The sequence below is a fragment of the Nymphalis io genome, chromosome 23 (genome assembly GCF_905147045.1).
Source record: "Nymphalis io chromosome 23, ilAglIoxx1.1, whole genome shotgun sequence".
Taxonomy (NCBI): Eukaryota; Metazoa; Arthropoda; class Insecta; order Lepidoptera; family Nymphalidae; genus Nymphalis; species Nymphalis io.
In genome coordinates, this window is record NC_065910.1 from 6,381,027 (window position 1) to 6,404,762 (window position 23,736).

General features: G+C 39.6%; 1 protein-coding gene across 1 annotated transcript; it reads right to left on the minus strand.

Annotated features, from left to right (window-relative positions):
• Positions 1-238: 238 nt before the first annotated feature.
• Positions 239-22,050, minus strand: LOC126777542 (uncharacterized). The gene is made up of 5 exons (XM_050500596.1): positions 21,285-22,050; positions 19,861-19,971; positions 15,291-15,378; positions 802-934; positions 239-447 (listed from the first exon to the last, which is right to left on the minus strand). The coding sequence occupies exons 1-5, from the start codon at positions 21,986-21,988 to the stop codon at positions 239-241; spliced, it is 1,245 nt and encodes a 414-aa protein (XP_050356553.1). The 5' UTR covers positions 21,989-22,050.
• Positions 22,051-23,736: the final 1,686 nt, after the last annotated feature.

The following is a 23,736-nucleotide window of genomic DNA, read 5'->3' on the forward strand; positions in this document are numbered from 1 at the left end:
ATTGACCAAGCCGTACCCTTATTTTTATTATTAATACTTATAATAGGTTAAAAATATAGCACATTACAATATGTATAATTATAGTTTTAATAAGGTTGATAAAGTTTAATCTTCTTCACCAAGATATCGTTCCAAAAAAAAGTACATATTAAAAATAACTGTAACAATATGTCTTTACGTTTATATTCTAACGTTTTTATTTAAAAAAAAGTTCTTCAGTAAAAAAAAATATATATATTCAAACAACATTATATCTAGACCTTGGAAGAAACGGCACAGGGTTCGAATCGGGGGTTAATAATAGTTGCACGTTGACGTTTGCCCTCCGCCAACGGTTCCACATTACGTAATGATCTTTCCATAGGAAATATACTGTCACTGAATAGCCACATAGAACTATTGCCATGAAGAAATCCATCGCCGTTTCTGTGATACGATGAGATAAACCTAAAAAGGAAAAGAAATATTTATGACTGGTAACACACTTGCTTACGGCGGTACAGCAATACTTAGAATTATCATGTTCCGGTTTGAAGGGTGAGTGAGCACAAGGGTCATAACATCTTGACGATATGAGGAACGGTTAATATTTTTTACAGCGCCAATGAGTATGGCGGTGGTGACCACTGAAACCTAATATATGAAAATAAAAAACATTTATATTTTTAATTATTTTATAAACGAACACAAATGTATTAGTATATACCGCTGTATTAAATTCTATTCATTAAATAGTTAATAAAATTAATCCGATGCCATTAAAAATTAAAAAAAAAAAAAAACAAATAAATAAAAACAAACCTTCATTTTTTCTAACGGCATCGGGCTTACCAAAATTGTTACCCTCAGTCACAAAATATTGCGTGCCAACGATGCATACTGCCAGCAAGCCGGCTGTCACTGTTGAAATCAGCCAAAATATCAGGCAATCGGACTGAAAAGAAACGACTTGTTAATTTTTTTTACAGTAAAAATATGTACTAGGCATACTAATACTGGCAAATGGGCTATCTGATGATAAATAGATAAAATCACGATAAAAGAAATATCACGTTCTTTATATCAATGGACCACTAACATTGGGACCTAAGATGCTATGTCCCTTGAGCCCGTAGTTACACTGGCTCACTTACTCTTCAAACTGGAACACAATAATATTAAGTGTTGCCGTTTGGGTGCAGAATTTGTTATAAGTCATTACTCAGATGAGCTTGTAAAAAGCTCCACTACCAACTGTGCAGTATCAAATCAATGAAATTAAGTGATGTTTATTTTCAAAACATTAAAAACAATTATAAACAAAAAATAATGTTAAGGAATATGTACAAAGGCGGTTTTATCGCAAAGAAAACGATTTCATACAGACAATCTTTGATCATAGAAATTGACATTGGCAGTTGTAGCGGTTTGGTACACAATAAGAAAGAAAAGATGAATATATTATACTAAAATATATAATTCCATGAGTTCCAAATAATATACGAAAATACGTAATATTAACTTTACGGTAATACGTTCATTATAGAAATAGACGATATACATATACAGCTTTACTTATAAAAATTGCATAGCGAGTTTATAGTTAAACATTTATATTTCTCTTTCTTTCATCATTGATTTGATATTCGAAAAAATAATAAATATTTTTCGACTAATCATCCCCTAATAAATAAACAATATTTGTAGGTAAAACCGTTATATTAAAAAAATGCCATGGAGTGAATTTACATTTTTCAATATTAATATTTCACGGTATTCTTCTTTGTTTTAAATATTAAAGAACAGCTAAGACTGAGAAAAATCCATTCTAAAAGCCAAAAAGGCGACGGTCATATCTAAAAGACAATGATGAGGTCTAGGATACAGGTTAAATGTGACAAGAAACACAGAAGCTGGTAAATTGTTCACATATCAGAAACGTTGATTAAAACGCTTCGTTCGGGCAGATTGGAACTTCCACAACGATTTCTCTGAAGAAGTTCGTGAGCACATTAAGTAAAGGCAACACTGCTTACTCTACTTCCGCGAAGGTGATAACCTCTCCCAGGGTGGTGTCGGTTTTCTAGTCAAAAAGGATCTCATTAGAAGCATTGTGGAAATCAGTAGTGTGTCGAACCGGGTAGCGTACCTTGTCCTAAAACTTTCCGACAGGTACTCCCTGAAAGTCGTACAGGTATATGCGCCAACTTCGACATACTCTGATGATGTGGTCGAAGTGATGTACGAGGACATCGCAAAGGCCCTCAACGACACCTCGAGGGCCCACTACAATGTTGTTATGGGAGACTTTAATGCTAAAGTGGGAGTACAAGATAGCGGTGAATCGAAAGTCGGACCTTACGGCTTGGGCTGCAGAAATCACAGGGGGCAAATGCTGGTAAACTTTCTCGAAGCGCAGGGGCTTTTTTTGATGAGTACTTTCTTTCAAAAAAAGCCTCAGAGGAGGTGGACCTGGCGAAGCCCTGATAACGTGACAAGGAACGAGATAGACTTTATCATTTCGAATAAAAGGCACATATTTAGAGATGTTTCAGTGATCAACAGGTTTAATACCGGAAGTGATCACCGCTTGGTTCGAGGCACTCTAAATATCAACTTAAAAGCCGAAAGATCGAGAATGATGAGGTCTACTCTCCGACCTACCATGCTCCAAGCTGCTCAAGGCTCCGAAAAGTTCCAAATGGAACTTCAAAATCAATTCACCGCGTTGGAAACCATAAGCAGCATTGATGAGAGAACCGACACGCTGGTCAAAATACTGCAAAACACATCCCGCAAGTGTTTTCCGCCACAGAGAAGAGACAACGCACCAAAACTCTCTGCTGAGACACTCGAGCTCATGAGAAAACGACGAGAACTACCATCGTTTTTGTCAGATAAGGCCTTAAACCGAACAATAAAAACGCTGACGCGACGCGATCTCCGACGCTCCAATACCCGTGCCATCAAGGCTGCGATTGAGCAAAATCGGGGATCGAAAGTGTTCGCTCGCAAGTTTGGGAGGCCGCGTCTGACAAAACTTAAAACTGAAAATGGTGGGGTCGTTACCTCTAGGCCTGAGATTATCGGAGAAGTAGAGAGGTTTTATGGGCAGTTGTTCTCTTCAAGATCGGATAAACCCGTGGGAATCAGTATTGATGACCAGCGCGCCCCTCTTATGCGCCATTACTCCGAGGAGCTCCCGGTCGTTGACCAAGGAGAGATTAGGGCGGCTCTAGAACAGCTTAAAAACAACAAAGCTCCGGGAGATGACGGAATCACAACAGAGTTGCTTAAGGCAGGCGGGACTCCGGTCCTGAAAGAGCTAGCAAGCCTCTTTAATTCCGTCATCCAACATGGCAAGACCCCGGAAACGTGGAGTGGGAGTGAGGTGGTACTGTTTTTCAAGAAAGGTGATAAAACCCTCTTGAAAAACTACAGACCAATCTCCCTCCTGAGTCACGTGTATAAGCTGTTCTCAAGAGTCGTCACGAACCGTCTCGCCAGACGACTTGACGAGTTCCAGCCCCCAGAGCAAGCCGGCTTTCGATCAGGCTACAGCACCGTGGACCACATCCATACTGTTCGGCAGATTGTGCAGAAGACCGAAGAGTACAATCAGCCGCTGTGTATGGCATTTGTGGACTACGAGAAAGCCTTCGACTCCATCGAAACCTGGGCAGTGCTCGACTCATTGCAGAGATGTCATATCGATTGGAGATATATCGAGGTACTGAGATGTCTGTACAACGCCGCTACAATGACTGTCCACATCCAGGACTGTAAGACGAAGGCGATCCAACTGCGCAGAGGGATGAGACAGGGGGATGTAATATCCCCGAAACTGTTCACCAACGCGTTGGAAGACGTTTTCAAAACGCTGGATTGGACTAGGTATGGAGTCAATGTAAACGGCGAGTACATCTCACACCTTCGATTTGCCGACGATATCGTCATCATAGCAGAGTCGCTGGAACAACTCACCGAAATGCTGCGTAGCCTAGGCGAGTCTTCCCGGTGTGTCGGTCTCGGTATGAACTTGGACAAGACCAAGGTCATGTTCAATAGGCATGTCGTGCCGGGACCGATATACGTGGAGGGGAAACCTCTCGAAGTTGTTAGTGAATATACCTACCTAGGACAGATAATACAAGTCGGTAGGAACAACTTCGAGAAGGAAGCCGATCGAAGAATTCGCTTGGGATGGGCAGCATTTGGCAACCTTCGTCAAGTCCTCAAGGCGTCTATACCGCAATGTTTGAAGACGAAAGTCTTCAACCAATGCGTCTTACCTGCCATCAATACGGTGCCGAAACGTGGACACTAACTGCGGGACTAGTCCACAAATTCAAAGTCGCTCAGCGTGCTATGGAGCGAGCTATGCTCGGAGTATCTTTGAAGGATAAGATCAGAAATGAGATTATCCGGAAAAGAACCGGAGTCACCGACATAGCTTGCAAAATTAGCAGGCTGAAGTGGCAGTGGGCTGGTCACGTATGTCGTAGGACCGATGGCCGTTGGAGCAGACGAGTCCTAGAGTGGAGACCGCGAATCGGCAAGCGCAGCGTAGGGCGCCCTCCAGCCAGGTGGACCGACGACCTTAAGAAGGTGGCGGGCACCAACTGGATGCGGAAGGCGGAGGACAGGGAGCTTTGGCGCACCTTGGGAGAGGCCTATGTTCAGCAGTGGACAACGATTGGCTGTTGATTGATTGATTGAACACTGCTTAAAGTAAGTAACATAAATTCATCTGTTATTCTACCATCTACCGTAAACGCCAAATAAAAAATGTTTTTCACAATTGTTAACACTTTGTTCTGGTTCGAAGTTTGTGTGAGTCAGTATTATAACATAATAATAGATTCAAGGTACATAACATCAGACACGTGTCTTATTTGCCTATACCTTAATGGTTAAATTGCAAAAAAAAAATCGTATATAAGGAACAGCGTTTACATTTTATTTTACTCATTAATGTTTCCTGGCTTTCGATTTATCTAAATAACAGAGCATGCTTAATCCATGTCTACATTGTTTACGTAAATGTCAGACAAATTAATGTTGGGCACATTTTAGAGCTCCTGTAATTTAATAAGTGACAGGAGCGATACAGAAATTCAATATGCTCTCTTGTCACGTCAGATGGCAGACGCCATCTTTAACGCGGTCGGCGGGCGACTACGACCTCTTGCGGTCGTGGGTAAAATATTGTCGGGTTGAGGAGCTCCGGAATTTTGCAAATTTGAATTTGGTATTTGTTATGTACTGGTTTTATTATAACTATTTCGGATACTATTCATAAGTCGAACGTTTTAGTTGTGTTATTCGAATTGTTATATGGTATTGGTAGTGTTAGGTTACACAGAGTAGAGACACAGGCCCAGATGTAGAGGGAGATCAAACCGGAGTAGCTGCCCCGGGCACTAATGTAACAAGGTGCCAAAATTGAACAGCAATTTACGCGGAAAAGTTATTAGAGCACTATCATTCAGGGTGTTTATTACATTTCCTATATACGTCTGAAGTACGAGTGTATTACGGCTATTTTTTACTTTTCTTATAATGTAATTTTTATGTGTCTGCATGTTTATTACCAGGTAGTATCACAGTTTACTTTTTAGGATTAAAAACTTTTTGACTTCGTAGACTCCAGATGATTTCTTCATTGATTCGAAGTGTGTGTCAGTGACTTTGAAATATAAGTTGTCTTATATTACCGTAAGTAGTAACTGCATACGCAAAACTGTCAATTCTATCTGGCTAATATACTCTGGATTAATCCTTGAAGCTGAAACTTGCGAACAGATGCCAGACCAGACTGGTTCCTGCAACTAGTATCACAATCCATTGTGATATTAGTATTATATTCATTCAAGTTCCGATATGAGCTGGGATGATTGAAAACCTACTCAATTATATTTTTTCATTCCGAGATTAAACGGAGCGTCATTATAGAGAATTTAAAAATGCCAATTCAAAAGACGTGTACTTACGCGTAATGGTACAATGAAATATTATGCGTTTATCGAAACGCATTTAATTTCTGCCTTTCGCATTATGATCATAAAATATACATTTTGGATAGATAATTATAATTGGTATTTCAAATTTATAATTTAATTCAATCATTATACTAATTAGCTATAGAATGTATCGTTTATAAAATGCGGTATTGAATATTTCGCGTTTAATATTACAGTTTCATTAACTTTGTTTTACTATATTAAAAAGTTAATTAAAGTTAAACAGGTTGGGCCTGTTTAGTCAAAGTTAATATCTAGGTGTTGTAAAACCTATTTGTGGTTGATGCTGAGTAAAGTTCGATGTGAAATTGATATTTCTTTAAAACATCTGTAATTAAAGGACAGCAATTGGCTTGAGTCGTAATTTTATTATGAAACACACATCAAAATTTGTTTACGGTGTCTTTAATTTTATTGTTACAGTTATCCAACCGCCCCTTTCGCGGTGATTTTTTTGGTTTCACTTAATTTGAAATCGGCGTCATCTTCTAAAGTATGCATTCGAATAGTATAGTGTAGAATTAACATATTTATCGGAATAAGAATTAATAATGAATTGGAGAAAATGTAAATACTAATTATAATATAATTACTAATTTTAAACGCAAACCGTGCAAACGTTTTATCCGTGCAGTGACGGAGAAAGAATACATTTCACTGCCCCTCTCTTTCCCATGGGTGTCGTAAGAGGCGACTAAGGGATATCTGAGCGACCATCTGCTCATCTGGTGGTAGGATGCTAACATCCGCCTGGCTTGTTACCACCGTACGCATGGTGAAAAACTCGTGAAGTGGTAGCGCAAGTAAGAAATAACGGTCGTTCAGCGGTGCACACCCCCACCATACCCACGCTGTTTGAGGTCGAGTTCTCTAACATCCGAGGACTCCACGCTGTCCACCACCATCTCGAGACAGCACGGCCAGCAATGTTGTTTCTCACGGAGACGCAAATACTCCACCCTGCCGACACCAGCTACCTTAACTATCCCGGCTACATGCTTGAAGAATCTTTTAAAGCGAAAGCCGGAGTATGCTTGTTCGTCAGGGCGAATGTTTGTTGTCACCGATTGCGTTGCTTGGAGGACCCCTCCTTCTCCATGTTGGTGGTACGTGTGGACCTGGCTCGTCAGAGTCGAGTCTACGTGTGCCTCTATAGACCCCACAATGGTGACTTGGAGACAAGCCGATTATTTGACCATCTTAGTCGGGTGGCAGATGCTGCGCAAGAGCAGTTTCCTAACGCGGAATTGGTGTTTTTGGGGGATTTTAATGCTCACCATGAATCTTGGTTGAAATTTTTTTTTTTTTTTTTTATAGAATAGGAAGGTGGACGAGCATATGGGCAACCTGATGGTAAGTGGTCACCAAACGCCCTTAGACATTGGCATTCTAAGAAATGTCAACCATCGCTTATAGCCAATGCGCCACCAACCTTGGGAACTAAGATTTTATGTCCCTTGTGCCTGTAATTACACTGGCTCACTCACCCTTCAAACCGGAACACAACAATATCAAGTATTGCTGTTTTGCGGTAGAATATCTGATGAGTGGGTGGTACCTACCCAGACGAGCTTGCACAAAGCCCTACCACCAGTAAAAACTGACCATGCTGGAAGAACTGCTCATGCTTTTGCTCTCACACACGACTTGACCCAACTGGTTGATCAGCCTACCAGGATCCTTCTGATCTTCTGCTGACTTCTCACCCGGTGGAATATCAGGTTATGGTTCAAGCTCCACTTGGTTCTTCGGATCACGGCCTTATATCTACCAAAGTGCCACAGGCCAAGCTGCCGCCATCAGCGGTATGCAAACGTCGCGTTTGGCACTATAAGTCGGCAGATTGGGACGGTATGCGCGATTACTATGCGTCAGTCCCTTGGAAGGAACGTCGCTTCAGTGGGAATGACCCGACAGCTAGTGCCGCTGCTGTTGCTGATGAGATCATGTTAGGAATGGAATACTACATTCCTAGCTCAGATCTCATCAATAGGGGTACGCGTAACCGTTGGTTCACTCGTGAATGTGCCGACGCTGTATCATCTAAGCAGGCGGCATATCGCGCGTGGATCAACGGCTGCATTAGCGGGGCATCTAACATTGACTCACTGAAAGCAAACTACAATAAAAATTCCAAGTCCTGTACGAAGGCATACACGAGAGCGGATGCACAGCGCATTGTACAGATTGGTCATGACCTTATTTCGCATCCTAGGGGCTCCCGTAGCTTCTGGCGTCTGACCAAGTCTGTGCAAAACAATTTCTGCCAACCTTCGCTGCCACCGCTCAGAAATCCGGACGGATCGCTAGCTCACAGTCCGCAGGAGAAAGCCGACCTCCTGGCTAAACTCTTTGCCGACAACTCTGTGATTGATGATTGTAGTGCGCAGCCACCAACAATACCTTCATGTGGCTACGCGATGCCTGACACCAAAATCAGGCAACGTGATGTGCGTGCGGAGCTGCAATCACTTGATATACGGAAAGCTAGCGGTCCTGATGGAATATCAGCCATTGTGCTGAAGAAGTGCGCGGCGGAGCTGTCTCCTGTGTTAATGCGCCTGTTCCAACTTTCTCTCTCTTCGGGATGTGTGCCGAAGGCTTGGAGAAGAGCTAATGTGCAAGCGGTTCCCAAAAAAGGGGATCGGTCTGACCCGGCAAATTATCGACCAATAGCTATCACCTCAGTACTTTGTAAGGTGATGGAACGGATTCTAAACAACCAACTGATCCATTACCTAGAAGATCACTGTCTATTTAATGATCGTCAGTACGGGTTTCGACCAAAAAGGTCCACAGGTGATCTTCTAGCGTACGTAACACACCTCTGGGGTGAAGCTATCGACAAGCATGGAGAATCGTTGGCTGTCAGCCTCGATATCTCCAGGGCTTTCGACAGGGTCTGGCACAGAAGTCTTCTCCAAGCTACCGGCATATGGTCTGCCTGCTCAGCTATGCACCTGGATTGCCAGCTTCCTACACAAGCGTAGCCTTCATGTTTTAGTATATGGTTGCGCTTCACAATTCTATGTAGTGAATGCTGGGGTCCCCCAGGGGTCTGTGCTATCTCCCACACTCTTTCTTCTGCATATCAATGATATGCTCTCTCTTGGGAACATACATTGCTATGCAGATGATAGTACAGTGCATTGTGGATACCACGGACGTGCAGTGGCTGGGCGGAAACTGAGGAGAGGCGGGAGAATCTTGTCATTGAACTCGATAGGACGTTAGAGCTCATCGCTAAATGGGGTTCTGATAATCTCGTTGAGTTTAATGCCAAGAAAACACAGGTATGCGCTCTCACAGCGAAAAAGTCACCATTTTACCCTCATCCCTCCCTCTGTGGCATACCGCTGATGATACAAAGCAAAATCGCCATGCTGGGGATGGACGTTCGCTGCGACCTTAGTCCAAGGGATTACATCGAGGCTATTATAAAAACAGCTTCACGGAAACTCGGAGTTCTGAACAAGGTGCGGCGTTTTTTCACGCCACAACAACTGTGCCTGTTATATAAAACACAGGTACGGTCTTGCGTTGAATATTGCTCGCACCTTTGGGATGGCTCCGCTAAGTACCTACTGGAGGCATTGGACCGGTTGCAGCGACGTGCAGTACGCATTATTGGCGACGTAAAGGTCACAAACACCCTTGAACCTTTACAATTGCGTCGCGAGATAGCAGCACTGAGCGCTTTCTATCGACTGTATCACGGCGAGTGCTCTGAGGAATTATACTCTCTAATTCCTGCTTCCCCCTTCCTTCTTAAGTCCACGCGAGCTGGTTCTCGATGTCACCGCCTAACTGTGACATCAATTCCATCGCGCACAAAGAAATTTGGCAACTCCTTTCTTTGTCGCACTACCAAAAAATGGAATTCCTTACCAGCTCACGTGTTCCCCTCCTCTTACAACCCGGGTTCCTTCAAACGAGGCGTGAAGAGGCATCTTGCGGGCCGGCAAGGCGGTGACGGCTAGTACAGAACTTCCCGACTGTACTGGCCGTCGTCGCGTTTGGACTCTACTACCACTTACCATCAGGTGGAGTAGAGTCATTTGCCATCCCGGACATATATAAAAAAAAAAAACCTTGGTCCTAGAAGTAAGTGGAGAAACATACAGAGGAAAATAGAGTTTGTTTTATACTATTTAAAAATGTATTCAATCAAATTATATTCATTTTATCTTCTTCTTCGAGTGCCACTCCGACTAGCGAAGGTTTGCAGTCAGCTTTGAATACTCCTTCATGTTCTTCGCGAGGCGAAAGAGTTCGGCAGCTCTCGAGATTCCCGTCTATTCTCGGATGTTGCACAGCCAAGACTTTTTTCTGCGACCAACAGCTCTCCTTCCAGCAACTTTTCCCAACATAATGAGTTGCAAAAGTTCATATCTTTCATGCCTAAGCACGTGTCCGAGATATGCAACTTTTCTATTCTTGACAGTCTCCAAAAGTTGCCGTTTCTGGTAGACGCGTCGCAGAACTTCCACGTTCGAGACATTTTGAGTCCAACTAATGGCCAACATACGTCTATATGCCCACATTTCGAAAGTTTCTACACGTTTCTTTATTTTATATATTACTTTAAATATCGATAGACAATACCGAAGTCTCTTAATAAAATGTGTATAAGTGTGTACGAATTCATTTCTAAGATATAATGGATTGCACTGTTAATATTGACCTCAATAAAAATGACATAATATGTTATATTTCTAACATTTTTCATGTTCAAAAGCTAAACACTATAAATCATAGCGTTATTTTTTAATAGAATGGGTAGTTTGTGAGTAGACTTAAAATTAAAAATGTACCAAATCAATATGCTTAGGAAGAATCATTTAGATTGTATCGGGTTGAAATCGTAAACAAAAATGTAACGACATAAATGGCCTTTTAGAAACGTACCATTACCAGTACCATTTCGAGCGTTCGAAAAAATTGTTACAAAAAATTCAGAGTGCGGACAAAAATTCGAAGATGTATTGCCGGATGGTCGAGCAGTCGTAAATGGTACGCGAAGTAAAATGGGCTGAAATTAATGTGACCATGACACAAGAAAGGAACCGGATACTATTAAAAAAAAAAACTACAATCTTTATATGCACATAAATCCTAAACGATCCCTGGTTATAATTTATTAAACACACATTAAAAAAAGGGATTGATGAAATTCGAAAAAGCATTTTAAATATAACAAACACGCTAAGATTGGTATCGCTCGTTATTGAAGATGAAATAAAAATAATAATGAAGGATATCAAAAGAGGTCCGTTATATAAAATTTGGAAATATAAATCAAACTATTGTGCCAATTTTTAAATACAAAGCGTATTTAATATTTTTTATACCCATGAATATTATTATTATTTTTTTTTTTTTTATATTCGCCGGGAGGGCACATGACTCTACTCCACCTGTTGGTAAGTGGTAGTAGAGTCCAAACGCGACGACGGCCAGTACAGACGGGAAAAACGTTCTGCACTAGCCGCCTTCGCCTTGCCGGCCCGCAAGATGCCTCTTCACGCCTCGTTTGAAGGAACCCGGGTTGTAAGAGGAGGGGAACACGTGAGCTGGTAAGGAATTCCATTTTTTGGAAGTGCGACAAAGAAAGGAGTTGCCAAATTTCTTTGTTCGCGATGGAATTGTTGTCACAGTTAGGCGGTGACATCGAGAACCAGCTCGCGTGGACTTAAGAAGGAAGGGGGAAGCAGGAATTAGAGAGAATAATTCCTCAGAGCACTCGCCGTGATACAGTCGATAGAAAGCGCTCAGTGCTGCTATCTCACGACGCAATTGTAAAGGTTCAAGGGTGTTTGTGACATTTACGTCGCCAATAATGCGTACGGCACGTCGCTGCAACCGGTCCAAGGCCTCAAGTAGGTACTTAGCGGAGCCATCCCAAAGGTGCGAGCAATATTCCACGCAAGACCGTACCTGTGTTTTGTACAGCAGGCACAGTTGTTGTGGCGTGAAAAAGCGCCGCACCTTGTTCAGAACTCCGAGTTTCCGTGAAGCTGTTTTTATAACAGCCTCGATGTAATCCCTTGGACTAAGGTCGCAGCGAACGTCAATCCCCAGCATGGCGATTTTACTTTGCATCACCAGCGGAGTACCACAGAGGGAGGGAAGGGGGGAAAATGTTGACTTTTTAGCCGTGAGAGCGCATACCTGTGTTTTCTTGGCATTAAACTCAACAAGATTATCAGAGCCCCATTTGGCGATGAGCTCTAACGTCCTATCGAGTTCAATGACAAGATCCTTCCGCCTCTCCTCAATTTCCGCTCGCCCAGCCACTGCGCGTCCGTGGTATCCACCATGCACTGTACTATCGTCTGCATAGCAATGTATGTTCCCAAGAGAGAGCATATCATTGATATGCAAAAGAAAGAGTGTGGGAGATAGCACAGATCCCTGGGGGACCCCAGCATTCACTACATAGAATTGTGAAGCGCAACCATCAACTAAAACACGAAGGCTACGCTTGTGTAGGAAGCTGGCAATCCAGGTGCATAGCTGAGCAGGCAGACCATATGCCGGCAGCCTGGAGAGAAGACTTCTGTGCCAGACCCTGTCGAAAGCCCTGGAGATATCGAGGTTGACAACCAACGATTCTCCATGCTTGTCGATAGCTTCACCCCAGAGGTGCGTTACGTACGCTAGAAGATCACCTGTGGACCGTTTTGGTCGAAACCCGTACTGACGATCATTAATTAAAGAGTGATCTTCTAGGTAATGGATCAGTTGGTTGTTTAAAATCCGTTCCATCACCTTACAAAGTATTAGGTGATAGCTATTGGCCGATAATTTGCCGGGTCAGACCGATCCCCTTTTTTGGGAACCGCTTGCACATTAGCTCTTCTCCAAGCCTCCGGCACACTTCCCGAAGAGAGAGAAAGTTGGAACAGGCGCGTTAACACAGGAGACAGCTCCGCTGCGCACTTCTTCAGCACTATGGCTGGTATTCCATCGGGACCGCTAGCTTTCCGTACATCAAGTGATTGCAGCTCCGCACGCACATCACGTTGCCTGATTTTAATGTCAGGCATCGTATGGCCACATGCAGGTATTGTAGGTGGCAGTGCACTACAATCATCGATGACGGAATTGTCGGCAAAGAGTTTAGCCAGGAGATCAGCTTGCTCTTGCGGACTGTGAGCTAGCGATCCGTCCGGATTTCTGAGCGGTGGCAGCGAAGGTTGGCAGAAATTGTTTTGCACAGACTTGGTCAGAAGCCAGAAGCTACGGGAGCCCCTAGGATGCGAAACAAGGTCATGACCAATCTGTACAATGCGCTGTGCATCCGCTCTCGTGTATGCCTTTCTACAGGACTTGGAATTTTTATTATAGTTTGCTTTCAGTGAGTCAATGTTAGATGCCCCGCCAATGCAGCCGTTGATCCACTTGCGATATGCCGCCTGCTTAGCTGATACAGCATCGGTACATTTACGAGTGAACCAACGGTTACGCGTACTCCTACTGACGAGATCTGAGCTAGGAATGTAGTATTCCATTCCCAGCATGATCTCGCCAGCAACAGCATCGGCACTAGCTGTCGGGTCATTCCCACTGAAGCAACGTTCCTTCCAAGGGACCGACGCATAGTAATCGCGCATACCGTCCCAATCCGCCGACTTATAGTGCCAAACGCAACGTTTGCATACCGCTAGTGGCGGCAGCTTGGCCTGTGGCACTCTGGTAGAAATAAGGCTGTGATCCGAAGAGCCAAGAGGAGCCTGAACCACAACCTGATATTCCACCGGGTGAGAAGTCAGCAGAAGGTCCAGTAGAGAAGGTGCTTGCCCATCAATGTCTGGGATCCTGGTGGGCTGATCAACCAGTTGGGTCAAATCATGTGTGAGAGCAAAAGCATGAGCAGTCCTTCCAGCATGGTCAGTTTTGAGGGATTTCAACCAGGAGGAGGAGGGATTTCGTGGTGAGCATTAAAATCCCCCAAAAACACCAATTCCGCGTTAGGAAATTGCTCTTGCGCAGCATCTACCACCCGACTAAGATGGTCAAATAATCGGCTTGTCTCCAAGTCACCATTGTGGGATCTGTAGAGGCACACGTAGACTCGGCTCTGACGAACCAGGTCCACACGTACCACCAACATGGAGAAGGAGGGGTCCTCCAAGCAGCGCAGTCGGTGACAGCAAACATCCGTCCTGACGAACAAGCATACTCCGGCTTTCGCTTTGAAGGATTCTTCAAGCGTGTAGCCGGGATAATTAAGGTATCGGCAGGACGGAGTATTTGTGTCTCCGTGAGAAACAACATTGCTGGCCGTGCTGTCTCGAGATGGTGGTGGACAGCGTTGAGGTTAGTGTGGAGTCCTCGGAAGTTAGAGAACTCGACCTCAAACAGCGAGGGTATGGTGGGGGTGTGCACCGCTGTACGACCGTTATTTCTGTTTTGTTGCGCCATTTGGGAAAAATAGAATGGAAAAGAGACGTGAAGCGAGCGATGTATTGCCACGATAGGGATGGGCAAAGCGTGGAGGCGTGTTTCCCCAAGTGGTTGCCGAAAGGAAAAATACACTGACCCGCCGGACGGAAGGGCCCCCGAACCCCCCCGGAAGTGGCCGCCGGGACCCCACCTACCGGTCACCAACCGGCACGACGGTCCACCCCGAGATTATGCGTGGCCTGGTGGGGCAGCCTCACGAGCTGGTTAGGCACGCTTGGGCCCCTGTACTATGCCACGGGCGGCCAGCGGAACAGCCGTTTCTTCGGGTCTCCCTGTCCGGCAGGTCAATACAGTTTCCCCCGGCATTGGTTCAACAGCCATCTCCAATTGGACCAACACCCATCGCGGCAATACTCGCTCGGGCTCTGGCTGTACGCTGGCTGACCTCGAAACGCGGCTGCAAGCCACTTCACGAGTTTTTCACCATGCGTACGGTGGTAACAAGCCAGGCGGATGTTAGCATCTTACCACCAGATGAGCAGATGGTCGCTCAGATATCCCTTAGTCGCCTCTTACGACACCCATGGGAAAGAGAGGGGCAGTGAAATGTATTCTTTCTCCGTCACTGCACGGATAAAATTAATATTAAATGAACGTTGGCGTATCTTAAGTACCAGCTTTACAAATAAACTACAAAATAAACTATTAAGATAATTTAGTTGTTACTTTAGAAAACTAAATGTATTCTAATAAAAATTAGAATACATCATCATCGACAGTTTTGACATCTTTTTTTTTTTCAATACGTGAATTGGTGCTACCAACAAAAAGTCCACAGATACGAAATAATATGGCCGTATGATGCCGCATAATATTCACCTGTAGATGACTCCTATTTCGTGGATTGCAGAACCACAGCCGCAGCGCTTGGAGGACTGTGTAACGGGGCGTGCGAATCGCCGGATAACTATAAAAAAAGTACAATTTTTTTAATCAATATTTTCGATCAAGGTAATGTTTGATAAAGTTTAAGGATCTGTGGTTAGGTTCTTTTTTAATGTTGTCTTTAACATTTTTTTCGTTAAATTACTTATTTAATTTGAACATGTTTTTTGACTATAAATTGCAGAAGTAAAGATAACTAGATAGTGTATAAATTGTATCTAGGTCTGAGGTTAACACTATTTAACATCTAGTCTCAAGTGTTTAATGAGTTTCGATCGCCAGCAGACCGAGGAAAATCGGGAACTGGTTAAAAGCGGTATTGAAACGACCGCCAATATTTTATCTGTAAGGGTTGCCAGAGAAAAAATTCTAATTTGTTTTGTGTAATATATTTTTTTCTGATGCCATTACATAAATAGTCAAAGTTAAAAAAGTGAGTTATGTATACTTATGTGTAAATAGGTAAGGTAGTTACCGTAGACTTATTGGTTTTGTTTTCCCTATATTATAATAACAAAGCAATAAGGTAAGTACATTAAGATTCCGCGATAAATATAATTAATATCACTTATATAAATGTTACTTTTTTGTAACTTATGTTAATATCTTGAAAACAAAACAAAAAATCATAAATTTAGTTTGCTCAACATTACGGAATTTCGCTCTCGAGGACCGCAAAAGAGAGCATAAAAATTCGCTGTAATAGTTTAAAACCAACTAAATAAAACTAGATTCAATTACTTATCAAACAAATAAAATATTAAGTAATATTATAAAAAAGGAAGTATCTGTATCTGTCGTATTGACTCCAGTGACCGGAGAGCTAGTTCATTTTTCGGTGATTAAACGGAAAAGGCCGCAGGCAATTCAGTTTATTTATTTTTAATAAAACTTTTTTACTCATAATTTTATCTCTTACTAATTGCATATCTTACTTAAAATTTAAATAATTTTTAAGTAAGATATTCATGAAACATTTAATATTTTTTTTTAGATTCAAACATAAAATAAATAAATATTATATATGGCAACCCTTAATTCAGCAGTTCGGATACTCGAACGTGCACGGTAGATCGTCTCGGTTCAACCGTAATCAGTTCGATTTCCCGCAATTAGTTGATGTGATTTATCTGCCTCACAGACACGTCCGTTCCATCAGATTGTTCTTCCAATGTATCCGTAAATGTCTTAATCCTGCTTCTTGATTGTTTGTAAATGAACAAAGATAATTAACAAAATGATACGTTTAGTTCGTTTTCTCATTTAACCTACACATCTTTTAGCGATACTTGAAATGTTCCATCGGGACCGAATATCGGATTGATATTTCTTATTATCACGGTTTTATTTCATAGATCAACTATTTTTTTTTCTTTGATCAAAACTAACAAAAATTATCCAATCCAGTAAGTAGATACCGACCAAGCATATAAATAAATAAGCTGTAATTCTCTAATTATTCAATGGTTCATTATGAAAATTTGTATACACTTTGTCAGGGGTATAGAAATGGACATAGGATACCTAATACCCTTTCACGCGGGTGAAGCCGCGAGCAGAAACTAGTGATTAATTTCATTCAGTGTTCGTCTATCAGCGGGGGTGACCACTTACCAATGTTATTGGCTTTTTGTCTATACCTAAATCAAATACTTTTATATGTTTTATTCTTATTTTGATATAAAAAATAAGCCGTTCTTAAAATTTACTTAGAAATCCTTATTAATTTTTAATTAGAATTATACACATATAATGTAAATACTATACGGATATGATAAATGGACTGACGATTATATATAAGTGAATTATTTTGAGTATATAAATTATAAATACATAAACAAATTATTTATATATGTATTATTCTATAATTGTATAAATAAAATACACAAACAAAGTAAAAGTTCTTCGAAATTCAATCTTTAAAATTGGAACAAGCGAACTGCTATCTACGGACAACTGTTACGATTGGGGCCATTAAATAAGTTTTACTAATGAAATATTACTGGCGAGATTCGTTTTAAAAGCTTTTACAGCATCGCAGACGAGATACTATGTGTATATTAAAATTAATTAAAAATTGAAATAAACGTTATTTACGCACATAGCACAATCTCTTGATAGCCGTTATTCGTATATACTAATCAATAATTATATTTTTTTATTATTTGACGAGCCGGTTGGCGTGGTTGGTAGAACACTTGCCTTTCACGCCGAAAGTTGTGGGTTCGATTCCCACCCAGGACAGACATTTGTGTGCATGAACATGTCTGTTCTCAGGACAAACAGAAATCTGGGTGTAATTATCTATATAAGTATTTACATAAGAAAAGTAGTATATGTAGTATATCAGTTGTCTGGTTTCCATAGTACAAGGTTTGTACAAGCTTAATTTAGGATCAGATGGCCGTGTGTGAAAAATGTCCCAGGATATTATTATTATTATTATTATATTATAAATACAAAGTAACTGAGCCGCCGTAGTCGAATAGTCGAATTTTACAACTAGTTTAGTGTGAGTTTAGTCCATTAAATAAGGGTGATACGAAAAATTTCTTCAAATTACATCAAATATCTTTTTTTTTAAATATAGATGCTAATATCATCAGAAGCCGAGATGGCCCTGTGGTAAGAACGCGTGAATCTTAACCGATGATCGTGGGTTCAAACCCGGGCAAGCACCACTGAATTTTCATGTGCTTAATTTGTGATTATAATTCATCTCGTGCTTTACGGTGAAGGAAAACATCGTGAGGAAACCTGCATGTGTCTAATTTCACTGAAGTTCTGCCACATGTGAATTCTACCAACCCGCATTGGAGCAGCGTGGTGGAATAAGCTCCAAACCTTCTCCTCAAAAAGAGGAGAGGAGGCCTTTAGCCCAGCAGTGGGACATTCACAGGCTGTTACGGTTACGGTTACGGTAATATCATCAGTAAGTACTATGTTTTTAAAATAATTTCTGGTAAGTGTTGTCAATTGCGTACTTTTTGTGTAACGATATCTGCGGGTCTAATTCTACTAATAAATTGACATTTTCGCAATAGAATTGAAACTCAATCATTGCAATGGTGTTCCTATCCTACTAACACAACTACAAGCTCTGCTCTGCTCGAAGAGTAAAAAAAATAGTTTCTTTGTTTGACAATTACAAACCCAAATTTAAATTCTCTTAAATACCTCCTCAATCGTGTTCGCGAAGAAGTTTCCTTGAAAATGACCTTATTTACCAATAAACAGACAGATTTAGAATATTTCGATCTGAATTTGCGACCCATATCATTATAATCTAACGAACATTCCAAATTTAAAAAAGTCGTAAGTTTGCGCCACACATACTCTTATTTGCTCCGTATTATTTGCATTCATTGCATGGTATTCAATTATTTGTCCCATTCAGGGCACATTTTGTGCAATGAAGATAAATTCAGTAGTCATTCCACTGTTTAATTACCGAATCTGCTAATCGGATTGGTTTATTAAATTTTCAATAATTTATCAATGAACACGTCACACAAAAAACGAATATAATTGAAATTCGAATATTTGACTGTTATGTGTTTTTCATCTCAATTTAAGCTATTTCAGAAATACAAAATATTGTCTATGGTGATTCATTATAACCGTTACATAAGCGATTCTTCACAATGATGATGTCACATATCCCCAAATAATAGTAAATATATAGTCTGTTCCAACCACAAGAAGAATAAAGACAAATAAACATCTCTGACATTGAATTGACGTATTATCATTGGTCGAGAGCTTGAATAATAATAAATGGTATTTATTTTAGAACTTAAATTGAACTGAACATTTGGTTCGGTGGAATAGTGTTGTATTATTAACAAATATATATTAATCAAGAACTGTTTTTAGTGCATTCGCAGAGCTATTGGCATATATAATTGAATACATTAACCAATGGTTTGTTTATGATTGGAAAACAATGGTTTGTCTTTAATTGGAATAGGCTACACAAAAACATTACTGTTTTTTCTTTCTTCACAGGCTTTTCCGTTTTTTTTATATATACCGGGAAAACAAATGACTCCACTCCACCTGATGGTAAGTGGTAGTGGAGTCGAAACGCGACGACGGCTAGTACAGTCGAGAATGTTCTGCACTAGCCGCCCCCGCCTTGCCGGCCCGCAAGATGCCTCTTTTGTATATACATTCTATTTGTATAATATATATGTAATACCATTCTACATTTATTTCTTTTATATAACTAATTGATTGCGTTTTCGTAATACAACCGTGAATACCACCGATGATGATTGCGAACGAATGTTGAATATTTTAAATTTGTTTTTGGAATAGTTATAATTGTTTCATATAACAAGTAGAATAACTAGTGATCAATGAATGCTCATGATTACAAAGTCAGCATAAATAAAGCCATTAATCAAAATAAATTACTTAACTTTTGGTATTACAGACGATAAAAAATAATATAAACGAAGTCACGGGTTAAAACTACTGAAATAAAAGATATTAAGGTCACCTGTAACCGCAAAGCTCGCAGTGGTTCCTGCCCACTTGATTAAGCCACCTTTGCAAGCAAGAGAGGTGGACGTTTGCCAAGGATCCCTTGCAGTTGCAAGGCGATATTAATCTGAAAGATTAAAAATAGAAAAACTATGTTTATTATCTCTCTTGAAAACTGTGAAACGTTCCATTCTATATCAGCTTAGTTCTGATCAGTATTGCTTAAAGCGAACGTCTTATAACAGACTTATATCCCTTGCAATCGTCAAAAATTGAGCAATTTTAGTACGGCTTAATTATATGTGAGAAATATATAAGCCGAGATGGCCTAGTGGTAAGAACGCGTGAATCTTAACCGATGATCGTGGGTTCAAACCCGGGCAAGCCACCACTGAATTTTCATGTGCTTAATTTGTGTTTATAATTCATCTCGTGCTTAAAGGTGAAGGAAAACATCGTGAGGAAACCTGCATGTGTCTAATTTCATTGAAATTCTGCCACATGTGAATTCTACCAACCCGCATTGGAGCAGCGTGGTGGAATAAGCTCCAAAACCTTCTCCTCAAAAGGGAGAGGAGGCCTTAGCCCAGCAGTGGGACATTAACAGGCTGTTACTGTACTGTGAATATAATATTCATTACAATTACTACACTCTTCTCTCTACAGAGTATCAACTAAATGGGATGAATATATAGAAAACTAATAAAAACGAGTGGTATATATATAAAAAAAGTTATTTTTTGTATGCGAATATAATCATCGATATATTTTTACTAAGAATTTTGATAACGAATCTAGTGTAATTATAGGGATGATAGTAATTAGATACTATTATACATGGATAATAATAATTTTAGAAATCTTTTTAAAGTACTAGGTGACATAAACTTCTCCTAAAATGACTTCACTTGAGATGAGATGAGATTGATAACATTAGAAACTTATTAATACGATACTTTTAATCAATATTTATACATTTCTTTTTAGATATGTTAAAACTGTTTTCCAAAAAGCTTTTTAGGCAAGTATGTCGAAAATAATTCAGTAATGTCGAACGCAATTTCAAACTCATTCGACGGCTCTTAATGAAGCTTCCGTACCCAAGCAACCCTGATAATTATGTTACTTCTGGTACAGTAGTGGTATATAAAGCTGTTTATAAATATCGGTTTCAAACTGATTTTAGAAAATTTCGATATTTTATGAAAAATAATACGGATGAAAATATGCCGCATGTGAATTCACCAACCTTCATTGGAGCAGTGTGGTGGAATAAGCTTCAAACATTTAAACCCTACTGACTATTACATTTGTTTTAAAAATTGGCCAAATTGATTCAGCTAACTGGACGTCCAAATGTTAAGCGAAAAAATTCGACTTATAAACGTTTGAATCATCAAAAGAGATTTTATATTTACGATTAAAATTATATATTCTCACCTCTCCCTTCCTCTAGTCATACAAATTCTGCAAACATTCGAGCCAATACTTGAAAGGGAATCTCTTTGTGTCACTGCGAAATCTGATTTCTCAGTAAAACTGTCTGAATGCTTATTTTTATTACCCTCGACTACTTTTGGCTGCTTAATGTCTGTATTTGTAACTAATGTTTTATTAAGAGTTGCGTTGGTGGCTGTAAGACTTACATCTGGAACGTTCTGTACCAAATTATTTGTAATCGTACTTATTGCGGCGTGTACATTTATATTCGATGTTTCATTTAAATTGGATACATCTTTGTTTAGTTTGAAACAAGACGCCATGAAACGTTTTAGCTCTATTAATGTTATATCATCATTTTCTTTGTCATTTGTATCTAGAATAGGTATTTTAAGTTCTTTCAAGTCAATATTTTGCGCCTGATTGGGTGCATAGTTTACTGAAGTAAGTCTTAGTGCATTAGCGACATCTTTGGTTGTGATAATTTGTCGTATGCTATGTTCCGATTTCGACACTCCTGGTTTAAGTCTAGTGCTATTTTTGAGACAGTGTGGGACAGCTCCAGGTAAGCTTATGACCCTTGATGGACCAGCGTCATCAATGATTTGGCCAATCGGTTTTTTAGTTACATTTTCTCTTCCATTACTTATTTCTTCTTTCGTAGTATTTTCTTCATTGCGTTCAGTTTTTTCTTGATCGTCCATTAAAAAGTTTGCTTCATTTATATTTTTATGTAAAGTATATATTATTAAAATAAATCTTGTAAGAATATAATATATGATGACAGCTGGGATTTAACAAGCGTTTTGACATGGGTATTTTTTGAACATTGCGTTATCTATATACAGAAAAAAGTTTTTTGAAAATAGTTCATATTCAATTTTGTATTGACATATAATTTAACAAATGATTCGAATTTAATATTTAGTGTTAATAATAAAATACGAAAAAGAACTAGAAAAGTTATATTATATGGCAGCTTATGTTATGGGTGGCACAAAGGATATTGTAATTCAGAACTATAGTAACTATTAAATCATCTATATAAGACTTTGTCTACAGGCATATATCATACACAGCTCGTCTTCAACATGCGAGAAAAACATACTTAATAAATAAAAAATAACGTTTTGTTTTTTTGAATAAGTAATTTAACGTTTTGAAAACATATTTGAAAAAAAGGAACAAATTCAATTATTTTAACGACGTAGCACAGACCACTGTAAAAAGATAGCAACTCATAAAAGTTTAAGGGACCGTAAAGTGCTGAATTGTTTTTTTACGGTTCGTAATTACTTGTCATTACCAATCGTAAAAAACATCGTTAATTCCTCTTGTATTGTAAAATGCGACAGATTAAAAATCACTTAATAAACTTAAAATGTTGACTACAATGATAGGATGCTTAACTTTTGTCTAAACTCAAATGATATAAAAAAGTAAGTCTGTGAATTTAGAATTTTAGTGTATTTAGAAATATGAAAGTTTTTGCACGATGTTTTCCTTCACCGCCGAGCGCGAGATGAATTATAAACACAAATTTAGCACATGAAAATTGTGGCTGGGTTTGAATCTACGATTATCGAATGATATAATTATAATTTTTGAGTGAGTAAGTGTTTTTTTGTGTTGTTATAAGGCATTAATATGCCACTGCATAAGGTAATCCTTATGCAGTGTTTTATAAAGGATAAAAAGTGTGAAATTAGTATTTGTTGATTTCCATTCAGAATACATACATTTAATTATCATCCTACTCTGATTGGAATAGACTATACGAAATTTAATTGGTGTGAATGTCAAACTATACTTGCATTCTAGAAAAAACTGATAAATATATGAATATATGATAGCCAAATAAATAACAGAACATTCAATCAACTTTGAAGAATAACTCGATTGGGTGTTAAAATTGTATGAAGTCGGTAACAAATGAAACATACACGTGGAAGATATAGCCACCTACATTTTTGAATCGAATAAAAAATAAGCTATAAAATATAGAAGATTGATAAATGATTTTACTGTAAAATGTTATTTACTTTTGGAGTTTGTCTTGTAATTTTAACGAAAAAAAAAAACTTGCGAACTTGCGTATGAGAATTTATTTCTTCTTCACATTTGTATTCGTCTGCTCTTGACTTTTGTTTCAAGATTTCATGGATGTTTTAGAGACAGCGTGACAAAATTTTCAATTTCAACCAATATTTCTCGGGCAATAATAATTAATACAATAATTATTTTATTCCAGTCAACAATTATTCGAATGTCTTCCGCGGCAGTCGTACGAAATGTTTTATATGAACAACATTTTAAAAGCAATAATTAAGTCGACACTGAACTTTTGCTTTTTAGCAAGCGAAATATTTTAATTAGGTTGTCCGAACTCATAGCACGAGCCGTGTGTAAAAGTGAGGCCCGCATTATGCAGAATGAAACACTAAAGTATATT

Excerpts from the sequence above, each read along its gene's own strand:
- LOC126777542 (XM_050500596.1), bottom strand. The coding sequence starts at position 21,988 with ATGGACGATCAAGAAAAAACTGAACGCAATGAAGAAAATACTACGAAA. Across the intron at positions 935-15,290 it reads GAAATAGGAGTCATCTACAG|TCCGATTGCCTGATATTTTG; the intron begins GTGAATATTATG and ends GTTTCTTTTCAG. Across the intron at positions 448-801 it reads TGCCGTTAGAAAAAATGAAG|GTTTATCTCATCGTATCACA; the intron begins GTTTGTTTTTAT and ends TTTCCTTTTTAG.